Source organism: Lipotes vexillifer, unplaced genomic scaffold, assembly GCF_000442215.2.
Source record: "Lipotes vexillifer unplaced genomic scaffold, Lipotes_vexillifer_v1.1 scaffold120, whole genome shotgun sequence".
NCBI classification, from domain to species: Eukaryota; Metazoa; Chordata; class Mammalia; order Artiodactyla; family Lipotidae; genus Lipotes; species Lipotes vexillifer.
In genome coordinates, this window is record NW_006791240.1 from 1,836,317 (window position 1) to 1,849,179 (window position 12,863).

Sequence of the window (12,863 nt, forward strand, 5' to 3'; positions counted from 1 at the left end):
ACCTCTTAAACACTTCTTGTGTACAACATGGGTAAGAAAAGAGACAGCTGGCTACTGCAAGCACTTTTATAACTAAACGATTATAAATGGAGTATAAAATGTAACAACCTTTCTCCCTTCTATTTAACATCAAAATAGAGTGAAAATCATTCTCTCTAAGAGGAGCTTGGAAATAGACAAACATTTTTTTTTCAATTGTTGATTTACAACATTATGCCAATTCGGTATCCATGACCTAAAGAAATGATTAATTCATTACTCGGATTTTTTAAATAAAGATTCCTCATTTGCTAGCACTTCACTGATATACAGCATCATTTCATAGCATGAATTAAAAATCGGTGACCACAACACAATTGTTTATAATAAAAGTTTAAAAATTAATTTTATATAAAATCTCCCTTTAAAATATCACTTATCAATATAAGTGTTTTATAATGGAATGGAAGATCTGGCCATTGCTTAGGTCCATTAAGCATTCTGAAAACTTTTCAAAATATTAGAATTTTAGGATATCTATAGATGTATTCTCAAAGAAATTCATCATTTTGAATTACTAAAATTACAGGAACTCTAACTCATTTTATTAGTTAATGATTTTATTTTGAAATATTTTGCGGTGTACAAGGCTTAAGCTTCAAAATGTTTTCATTTTTAAATGAGTAAATTATAAACAGAAATTATAAACAGAATTATTAATCATCCATGAAATTTGCCACTGTTATTTTTGACTAAACAAAATAAAATTTTAAACTAAAAAGCATTCTTAACCAATAACCTAAAAGGGAGTTCTTATTAATTCTATATAATAGTAATTTATAAATATGATGAAATGTTATATAAACATCATAGCATAAGTTTAAAAATGAAGATCACCCACATATGATTATCATTAAATCTTAACATATATTCCAACCAATTTCCTTTCTTTGGAACCAGTTAAAATCTGATTGTACATATGACTGAAATATTATTGTATTCATTATATTCTGATAGTTTAGTCTAAAGATTAATGTGAATAATAAAGTAGTAGTTCATCAGTGCACTGAGAAAATAATCCTTCTAATGAATCTTTTAAATATACCAAAGATATGCCTAATGTTAGATGGTATGGAAACTCAAAATATAACCAAGTCAAAAATTTCATAAATAAGCAAAAATAAAATTTAAAACTGAAAACCTGAAAATTACTGAAGTAATACTAACCTTAGAACCCTGGACATGCATTAGACAAAACAGACAACAGACCAAAAAAGTACAAGAAAAGCAAATTATTAAAATTAAATGAAAATACAATGTAAAATTGAAACACAAAATAATATATTAAAAGTATATTTGATTATTTTATTAAAAGCAAAAATTCTCAGAAGAGATATTCATTTTATAAATTACATATGATTAAGATTAAATATCAAATAGACTTCTATTTATTTTTTTCATTAGAGTAAGTGCCCAAATAATATATATGTAAATATAGTTCATATATTAGAAATGATGCATACTCTATTTTACAAAATAAGTTATCTTTTCCTAGAAGATGACCAAGGAAACATTTTAATAACTAAACTAACATAATGTCTCTGTAAAAGCCTTAGCTCACTACCAGTTTAAGCAGAAATGACTTAGGAAATAAACTGTACCAACCTTCTAGAATTTTCATTAAGGAATCATGCTATTTTGTTTCCTAAAATATTTGGAGCCCTTCCTATAGAACAAAATCCCCAGTAATTAATAAGATAATAAAATATTTGAGAGATTCTAATTTAAAAACCACTTTCCCTTGCTAGAAAAGAACTTACTGATACACTAAATGAGGTCGCATGTGTACTAAGATAATTGCATAGATTTTGTCCTAAGTTTCAGAGTATTATTAAGAATTATATTCAGTATATTAAAAATTTTTGGATAGAATTAAGTTTCATAATAAAAGTCAACAACTATTCTTATTCTTTGATTTCTGACATTATACGTGAGCATAAATTTCAAAATAAACTATTTTCAAGTAGTACAGGAGAACATATAAAAGCACCCTAAGAATACTAAAATATAATCAGTGTTATGAGATAAACAAAACACAAAGAAAATTAGTAGTTTTCCCAAGTCTATTAGTTACATTTTCTAATAATTGTAAGAAAATATAAATTAAATTAAGTCCTTGCCATCATTTTTTGACATAAAAAGTTCCTCTTCTTTCTCAGGATTATGAAACTATTAGGAAAGCCAATATCAGTCTCTATTATTTTTCTATCAACAGAGAAAATGAAACCATACGTGACACTGAATGAAATTCTAAACATTCAGTGTTCTGGATTGTTGACCAAAATGGTCAACTTAAAATCATTAAGTGATTATGCAATTTGTAGTTGATCCATGTTCTTTGTTTATCTTCATTTTTTTCTCCAATTCCTTGCTTTCATTCATGACCAACTTGAACAGTGTATAGAAAATAAATGAGAGGATGCAACTGACTAGTCATAGAAACATTAACTTCAAAACCTCAACAACAGTAACAAAAATAATGCTCCTTCTCCAAATCAAAGACTGGTCAACCTACATAGGAAGAGTTCTATTTCTTTCCCCTGACTACTTAAGTTAAAACTATTGGTCTAATTTAGAGACTTGAAACTATGTAATATTTTCTATGCTACATAACATTTTAAATAATCCAGGTAAAACTGAAACTCCAATAGAGTACTGCTTCTTCAATGAATATTAAGTTTGAGGTGGCATTATAACACAAATATCTGTATATCTGTACTCTTTTTCCTTAAAGTTTCCACTGAAATATTTCCGTACAAGTAAGATAAAACAGCTCAAATTTTCTCACGTGATGGTACGGCAACAGCAATACACAAATGTCATCCTTAGTATGGATTACTGTATTCATATAAGGTCCCAGGGCAGAAAATAAACCACCACTATGCCAATGCCATGGAGAGAACAGACAAGACTACACCATTTTAGTTTTTTGCCATCAAAATGGATCACCCATAGTAACTAACTTGGTTCAAATATCCTATTTTAAACTTCAAAATTCTGAGTGTGACAGGCTTACTCTATAAATGGGAAGATCATTCCATCACTGAATAAAAAGTTCCAAAAGGAAGTAAAGGAGGGAAACATTCAGTAAGAGTCATCTCCATCTAGTGACATTACCTAACTAAATTTTCATAAACTCCCTGTGGGATAAGTAAAATTAACACCATTAAAATGAAATTAAGGTTGACATCATTTCTAGTAAGTGGTAGAACCCAGGTTAAAATACACATTTATCCTATGCTAAAACCCATATGCCTTCAATTAAATCATAACTTGAAGAAAAATTGTGTTTGAGTCTCACTGATTACTGGGAAACAAAAGTTTGCTTTCGATGAAAATGAGCAAATTATCTGAGATCCACACTTATCCTGAGAAATGGAAAAGACAGTTTCCTGGGTTGAGCTTTTAATAGAAATTATAACGAATACTTAGCATTCTACTTACCTACTCAAAATTAAGTACAATTTCAACATTAGATGTGTCAAATGCTAAAAATATTTAGTATGGCTGCATGGGAAAAGTTACAAATCTTCTAATAAAACATAATGATCACAACCACCAGTGAAATTGTGTTAAAAATTAAACTTTAATAAATGTTCATTAAGTCAAATGCAAGCTCTTATTTAATAGGAAAAATGAATTTATCTTAAGCTCTAACTATTGAATTTTTAATGATCAGGAGTAAGTAATGAAGTTTTACGCTATGACATTTGTATTTTATGTAAAAATGGTGCTGTAAGTCAGTGGTCAGCAAACTAGGACCTACAAGTCAAATATAAATAAAGGTTTATTGAAACACACCCACACCTACTCCTCTGTGTTATGATATATGGCTGCTTTTGCAAACAACAGCAAATGTCAATAGTTAGATACCATATAGCCCACAAGACTGAAAATATTTACTATATGATCCATACACAGAATAAATTTGTCAACCACTGCATACCATCATTACTCATATTTATTCCTTAAATATGTATCTCTATATAATGTATGAATATTCTGAAGAACTCCACAAACCGAAACAAAACTGCAGATCACTCAAACATTAGTTTCAAATGTTTCTATCTCTCTTCATATAGGATTGAAATTCTAAAGGCATCTACATGACAATATTTCCCTTTGGTAATCTGTATATCGCCAGTGTTTCCTTTTTCACTTATTCCATACAAAATTCTCTTTTGGCTTTTTATATATATTTTATTTATTTATTTATTTATTTATTTATTTATTTATTTATTTATTTATTGCGGTACGCAGGCCTCTCACTGCTGTGGCCTCTCCCGTTGTGGAGCACAGGCTCCGGATGCGCAGGCTCAGCGGCCATGGCTCAAAGGCCCAGCCGCTCTGCGGCATGTGGGATCCTCCTGGACCGGGGCACGAACCCGTGTCCCCTGCATCAGCAGGTGGACTCTCAACCACTGCGCCACCAGGGAAGCCCTTGGCTTTTTATATTTTAAATCTAAGTTAAAGAAAGTAACACGACATTGTTAATCAACTATACTCCAATAAAATTTTTTTTTTTTAAATCTAAGTTAAAAAGCTCCATATCTTCAGTTCTCATTTCTTTCTTTATTCAACCTCCTCCTTCCTAACTCTTCCCCTCTACTACATTATAATTTTTAGCAAGAATATTATACAATAAAGTAATAGAAGATATTACTCAACAGTTGACACCAACCATGTTTTCTCCCAGTAGGAAGTGGGAGAAAAGGTTGTCGCTATTAGGAAGCAATTTATTCAAAGAACGTAAAATTAGCTATGTTGTACAACCAGGTATAGGTACAATCAGCTAATGGACCAAAATAACAGAAATACAGAGACAGAAACAAGGAAGAAAAGTTTCTACAACTGAATGAATTCCAAAGTCTGTTGAGAACAGTCTAAGAAATAAGTACCACAGTTTCAAATTCCAAACTGCAGAGATCAAAACTGCACAGGTAATAATTTTGGAAGTAGAACCTCAAAGTGTCAGTATCTTTATTGTATATTCATTATAAAATAAAAAATAAGCAGGAGGGATGGGGAAGATGGTGGAAGAGTAAGACGCGGAGATCACCTTCCTCCCCACAGATACACCAGAAATACACCTACACGTGGAACAACTCCTACAGAACACCTACGGAACGCTGGCAGAAGACCTCAGACCTCCCAAAAGGCAAGAAAGTCCCCACGTACCTGGGTAGGGCAAAAGAAAAAAGAATAAACAGAGAAAAAAGAATAAACAGAGATAAAAGAATAGGGACGGGACCTGCACCAGTGGGAGGGAGCTGTGAAGGAGGAAAGGTTTCCACACACTAGGAAGCCCCTTCAAGGGCGGAGACTGCGGGTGGCGCAAGGGAAAAGCTTCGGGGCCACGGAGGAGAGCGCAGGAACGGGAGTGCGGAGGGCACAGCGGGGAGATTCCCGCACAGAGGATCGGTGCCGACCAGCACTCACCAGGCCGAGAGGCTTGTCTTCTCACCCGCCGGGGCGGGCGGGGCTGCGAGCTGAGGCTCGGCTTCGGTCGGAGCGCAGGGAGAGGACTGGGGCTGGCGGCGTGAACACAGCCTGCAGGAGGTTAGTGCACCACGGCTAGCCAGGAGGGAGTCCGGGGAAAAGTCTGGACCTGCCGAAGAGGCAAGAGACTTTTTCTTCCCTCTTTGTTTCCTGGTGCGCGAGGAGAGAGGATTAAGAGCGCTGCTTAAAGGAGCTCCAGAGAAGGGCGTGAGCCGCGGCTGAAAGCGCGGACCCCAGAGACGGGCAGGAGACGCTAAGGCTGCTGCTGCCGCCACCAAGGGGCCTGTGTGCGAGCACAGGTCACTCTCCACACCTTCCTTCCGGGGAGCCTGTGCAGCCCGCCACTGCCAGAGTCCTGGGATCCAGGGACAACTTCCCCGGGAGAACACACGGCGCGCCTCAGACTGGTGCAACTTCACGCCGGCCTCCACCGCCGCAGGCCCGCCCCGCACTCCGTGCCCCTCCCTCCCCGCGGCCTGAGTGAGCCAGAGTCCCCGAAGCAGCTGCTCCTTTAACCCCGTCCTGTCGGAGCGAAGAACAGACACCCTCCAGCGACCTACACGCAGAGGCAGGGCCAAATGCAAAGCTGAGCCCCGGGAGCTGTGAGAACAAAGAAGAGAAAGGGAAATCTCTCCCAGCAGCCTCAGAAGCAGCGGATTAAAGCTCCACAATCAACTTGATGCACCCTGCATCTGTGGAATACATGAATAGACAAGGAATCATCCCAAATTGAGGAGGTGGACTTTGAGAGCAAGATTTATGATTTTTTCCCCTTTTCCTCTTTTTTTTTGTGAGTGTGTATGCGTATGCTTCTGTGTGAGATTCTGTCTGTATAGCTTTGCTTCCACCATTTGTCCTAGGGTTCTATCCGTCTGTTTTTTTTTCTTCTTTTTAAAAACAAATTCTTTCTTAATAATTTGTTTTTATTTTATTTTATTTTACTTTATTTTACCTTCTTTCTTTCTTTCCTTCCTTCCCTCTTACCTTCCTTCCTTCCTCCCTCCCTCCCTCCTTTTTTCTTCTTCCTTCCTTCCTTCCTTGCTTCCTTTCTTTTTTTTTTTCTTTTTCTAATTTATCTCCCTTTTATTCTGAGCTGTGTGGATGAAAGGCTCTTGGTGCTGCAGCCAGGAATCAGTGCTGTGCCTCTGAGGTGGGAGAGCCAACTTCAGGACACTGGTCCACATGAGACCTCCCAGCTCCACATAATATCAAACAGTGAAAATCTCCCAGAGATCTCCATTTCAACACCAGCACCCAGATTCACTCAACGACCAGCAAGCTACAGTGCTGGACACCCTATGCCAAGCAACTAGCAAGACAGGCACACAACCCCATCCATTAGCCGACAGGCTGCCTAAAATCATAATAAGGCCACAGACACCGCAAAACACACCACCAGAAGTGGACCTGCCCACCAGAAAGACAAGATCCAGCCTCATCCACCAGAACACAGGCACTAGTCCCCTCCACCAGGTCACTGGGGACTTTAGCCACTGGGGACAGACACCAAAAACAACGGGAACCACGAACCTGCAGCCTGCGAAAAGGAGACCCCAAACACAGTAAGATAAGCAAAATGAGAAGACAGAAAAACACACAGCAGATGAAGGAGCAAGAAAAAAACCCACCAGACCTAACAAATGAATAGGAAATAGGCAATCTACCTGAAAAAGAATTCAGAATAATGATAGTAACGATGATCCAAAATCTTGGAAATAGAATAGACAAAATGCAAGAAACATTTAACAAGGACCTAAAAGAACTAAAGATGAAACAAGCAATGATGAACAACACAATAAATGGAATTAAAAATACTCTAGATGGGATCAATAGCAGAATAACTGAGGCAGAAGAACGGATAAGTGACCTGGAAGATAAAATAGTGGAAATAACTACTGCAGAGCAGAATAAAGAAAAAAGAATGAAAAGAACGGGGGACAGTCGCAGAGACCTCTGGGATAACATTAAACACACCAACATTCGAATTATAGGGATTCCAGAAGAAGAAGAGAAAAAGAAAGGGACTGAGAAAATATTTGAAGAGATTATAGTTGAAAACTTCCCTAATATGGGAAAGGAAATAGTTAATCCACTCCAGGAAGCACAGAGAGTCTCATATAGGATACATCCAAGGAGAAACACGCCAAGACACATATTAATCAAACTGTCACAAATTAAATACAAAGAAAACATATTAAAAGCTGCAAGGGAAAAACAACAAATAACACACAAGGGAATCCCCATAAGGTTAACAGCTGATCTTTCAGCAGAAACTCTGCAAGACACAAGGGAGTGGCAGGACATATTTAAAGTGATGAAGGAGAAAAACCTGCAACCAAGATTACTCTACCCAGCAAGGATCTCATTCAGATTTGATGGAGAAATTAAAACCTTTACAGACAAGCAAAAGCTGAGAGAGTCCAGCACCACCAAACCAGCTTTACAACAAATTCTAAATGAACTTCTCTAGGCAAGAACACAAGAGAAGGAAAAGACCTACAATAACGAACCCAAAACAATTTAGAGAATGGGAATAGGAACATGTATATCGATAATTACCTTAAATGTAAATGGACTAAATGCTCCCACCAAAAGACACAGACTGGCTGAATGGATACAAAAACAAGACCCATATATATGCTGTCTACAAGAGACCCACTTCAGACCTAGAGACACATACAGACTGAAAGTAAGGGGATGGAAAAAGATATTCCATGCAAATGGAAACCAAAAGAAAGCTGGAGTAGCAATTCTCATATCAGACAAAATAGACTTTAAAATAAGGACTATCAGAAGAGACAAAGAAGGACACTACATAATGATTAAGGGATCGATCCAAGAAGAAGATATAACAATTGTAAATATTTATGCACCCAACATAGGAGCACCTCAATACATAAGGCAAAAACTAGCAGCCATAAAAGGGGAAATCGACAGTAACACATTCATAGTAGGGGACTTCAACACCCCACTTTCACCAATGGACAGATCATCCAAAATGAAAATAAATAAGGAAACACAAGCTTTAAATGATACATTAAACAAGATGGACTTAATTGATATTTATAGGACACTCCATCCAAAAACAACAGAATACACATTTTTCTCAAGTGCTCATGGAACATTCTCCAGGATAGATCATATCTTGGGTCACAAATCAAGCCTTGGTAAATTTAAGAAAATTCAAATTGTATCAAGTATCTTTTCCGACCACAACGCTATGAGACTAGATATCAATTACAGGAAAAGATCCGTAAAAAATACAAGCACATGGAGGCTAAACAATACACTACTTAGTAACGAAGTGATCAGTGAAAAATTCAAAGAGGAAATCAAAAAATACCTAGAAACAAATGACAATGGAGACACGACGACCCAAAACCTATGGGATGCAGCAAAAGCAGTTCTAAGAGGGAAGTTTATAGCAATACAAGCCCACCTTAAGAAGCAGGAAACATCTCGAATAAACAACCTAACCTTGCACCTCAAGCAATTAGAGAAAGAAGAACAAAAAAACCCCAGAGTTAGCAGAAGGAAAGAAATCATAAAAATCAGATCAGAAATAAATGAAAAAGAAATGAAGGAAACAATAGCAAAGATCAATAAAACTAAAAGCTGGTTCTTTGAGAAGATAAACAAAATTGATAAACCATTAGCTAGACTCATCAAGAAAAAAAGGGAAAAGACTCAAATCAATAGAATTAGAAATGAAAAAGGAGAAGTAACAACTGACACTGCAGGAATAGAAAAGAACATGAGAGATTACTACAAGTAACTCTATGCCAATAAAATGGACAACCTGGAAGAAATGGACAAATTCTTAGAAATGCACAAACTGCCAAGACTGAATCAGGAAGAAACAGAAAATATGAACAGACCAATCACAAACACTGAAATTGAAACTGTGATTAAAAATCTTCCAACAAACAAAAGCCCAGGACCAGATGGCTTCACAGGCGAATTCTATCAAACATTTAGAGAAGAGCTAACACCTATTCTTCTCAAACTCTTCCAAAATATAGCAGAGGGAGGAACACTCCCAAACTCATTCTACGAGGCCACCATCACCTTGATACCAAAACCAGACAAGGATGTCACAAAGAAAGAAAACTACAGGCCAATATCACTGATGAACATAGATGCAAAAATCCTCAACAAAATACTAGCAAACAGAATCCAACAGCACATTAAAAGGATCATACACCATGATCAAGTGGGGTTTATTCCAGGAATGCAAGGATTCTTCAATATACGCAAATCTATCAATGTGATTAACCATATTAACAAATTGAAGGAGAAAAACCATATGATCATCTCAATAGATGCAGAGAAAGCTTTTGACAAAATTCAACACCCATTTATGATAAAAACCCTGCAGAAAGTAGGTGTAGAGGGAACTTTCCTCAATATAATAAAGGCCGTATATGACAAGCCCACAGCCAACATCATCCTCAATGGCGAAAAACTGAAAGCATTTCCACTAAGGTCAGGAACAAGACAAGGTTGCCCACTCTCACCACTCTTATTCAACATAGTTTTGGAAGTTTTAGCCACAGCAATCAGAGAAGAAAAGGAAATAAAAGGAATCCAAATCGGAAAAGAAGAAGTAAAGCTGTCACTGTTTGCAGATGACATGATACTATACATAGAGAATCCTAAAGATGCTACCAGAAAACTACTAGAGCTAATCAATGAATTTGGTAAAGTAGCAGGATACAAAATTAATGCACAGAAATCTCTGGCATTCCTATATACTAACGATGAAAAATCTGAAAGTGAAATCAAGAAAACACTCCCATTTACCATTGCAACAAAAAGAATAAAATATCTAGGAATAAACCTACCTAAGGAGACAAAAGACCTGTATGCAGAAAATTATAAGACACTGATGAAAGAAATTAAAGATGATACAAACAGATGGAGAGATATACCATGTTCTTGGATTGGAAGAATCAACATTGTGAAAATGACTCTACTCCCCAAAGCAATCTATAGATTCAATGCAATCCCTATCAAACTACCACTGGCATTTTTCACAGAACTAGAACAAAAAATTTCACAATTTGTATGGAAACACAAAAGACCCCGAATAGCCAAAGCAATCTTGAGAACAAAAAATGGAGCTGGAGGAATCAGGCTGCCTGACTTCAGACTATACTACAAAGCTACAGTAATCAAGACAGTATGGTACTGGCACAAAAACAGAAAGATAGATCAATGGAATAGGATAGAAAGCCCAGAGATAAACCCATGCACATATGGTCACCTTATCTTTGATAAAGGTGGCAGGAATATACAGTGGAGAAAGGACAGCCCCTTCAATAAGTGGTGCTGGGAAAACTGGACAGGTACATGTAAAAGTATGAGATTAGATCACTCCCTAACACCATACACAAAAATAAGCTCAAAATGGATTAAAGACCTAAATGTAAGGCCAGAAACTATCAAACTCTTAGAGGAAAACATAGGCAGAACACTCTATGACATAAATCACAGCAAGGTCCTTTTTGATTCACCTCCTAGAGAAATGGAAATAAAAACAAAAGTAAACAAATGGGACCTAATGAAACTTCAAAGCTTTTGCACAGCAAAGGAAACCATAAACAAGACCAAAAGACAACCCTCAGAATGGGAGAAAATTTTTGCAAATGAAGCAACTGACAAAGCATTAATCTCCAAAATTTACAAGCCGCTCATGCAGCTCAGTAACCAAAAAACAAACCATCCAATCCAAAAATGGGCAGAAGACCTAAATAGACATTTCTCCAAAGAAGATATACAGACTGCCAACAAACACATGAAAGAATGCTCAACATCATTAATCATTAGAGAAATGCAAATCAAAACTACAATGAGATATCATCTCACACCAGTCAGAATGGCCATCATCAAAAAATCTAGAAACAATAAATGCTGGAGAGGGTGTGGAGAAAAGGGAACACTCTTGCACTGCTGGTGGGAATGTGAATTGGTTCAGCCACTATGGAGAACAGTATGGAGGTTCCTTAAAAAACTACAAATAGAACTACCATATGACCCAGCAATCCCACTACTAGGTATATACCCTGAGGAAACCAGAATTCAGAAAGAGTCATGTACCAAAATGTTCATTGCAGCTCTATTTACAATAGCCCGGAGATGGAAACAACCTAAGTGCCCATCGTCGGATGAATGGATAAAGAAGATGTGGCACATATATACAATGGAATATTACTCAGCCATAAAAAGAAACGAAACTGAGCTATTTGTAATGAAGTGGATGGACCTAGAGTCTATCATACAGAGTGAAGTAGGTCAGAAAGAGAAAGACAAATACCGTATGCTAACACATATATATGGAATTTAAGAGGAAAAAAATGTCATGAAGAACCTAGGGGTGCAATAGGAATAAAGACACAGACCTACTACAGAATGGACTTGAGTATATGGGGAGGGGGAAGGGTAAGCTTGACAAAGTGAGAGAGTGGCATGGACATACATACACTACCAAACGTAAAATAGATAGCTAGTGGGAAGCAGCCGCATAGCACAGGGAGATCAGCTCGGTGCTTTGTGATCACCTAGTGGGGTGGGATAGGGAGGGTGGGAGGGAGGGAGACACAAGAGGGACGAGATATGGGAACATATGTATATGTATAACTGATTCACTTTGTTATAAAGCAGAAACTAACACACGATTGTAAAGCAATTATACTCCAATAAAGATGTAAAAAAAAAAAAGCAATTTGGGGTAGTGACATATTATTTAAATCATATTGTTTATTGAAACTTCATTAATTACTTTCTCTATTTTGATAGAGATCTAGTTTTCAAATTTGGAAGACTAGTAATATGAATATTTCAAATCTATACAAATTTTTATGTCTACTGCTAATTTTTTATAAAGGTCATTTTTGTTCTACAGAAAAATTTAAAACAATATTATATTTTAAAGTAAATTTCAGTATAACATTTTTTAAATTTCCTGATAACAAATGTTAATTTATAAGACATAAAAAAATTTATAGGATGAAGAAAAATGCCAGGATGAAACATTAAGTCAGTCTTTAATGCATAGAAGAGGGAAAAAACAAAACAAAGCCTCTTCCTGCCTCAATATTAGAATGTATTTTTAACATCACGTATAACTCTCAATTTATCAGAATTTGGTATAAATCATGAGAGGAAATCAGAGATTAAAGAGAAGGGATGGTATGTTAATCTCACAGGATACCTGCACTCTTCACACACCATCAACTATTTTTCTTCCTGATTCAATTTCCTTGGTCAGCTGCTAATTTCATGAAAGCCCTAATTAGGACCTGTTCTGCTGCACTCCCTGCTGA

At 36.5% G+C, this 12,863-nt stretch overlaps 1 protein-coding gene across 1 annotated transcript in view; it reads right to left on the reverse strand.

Annotated features, from left to right (window-relative positions):
• NBEA (neurobeachin) overlaps window positions 1–12,863 on the reverse strand; it is a 640,668-nt gene that overhangs the window by 421,523 nt on the left and 206,282 nt on the right. The window contains 1 exon segment of the mRNA XM_007464249.1: window positions 1,207–1,215. Coding sequence (XP_007464311.1) covers window positions 1,207–1,215 — 9 coding nt within the window.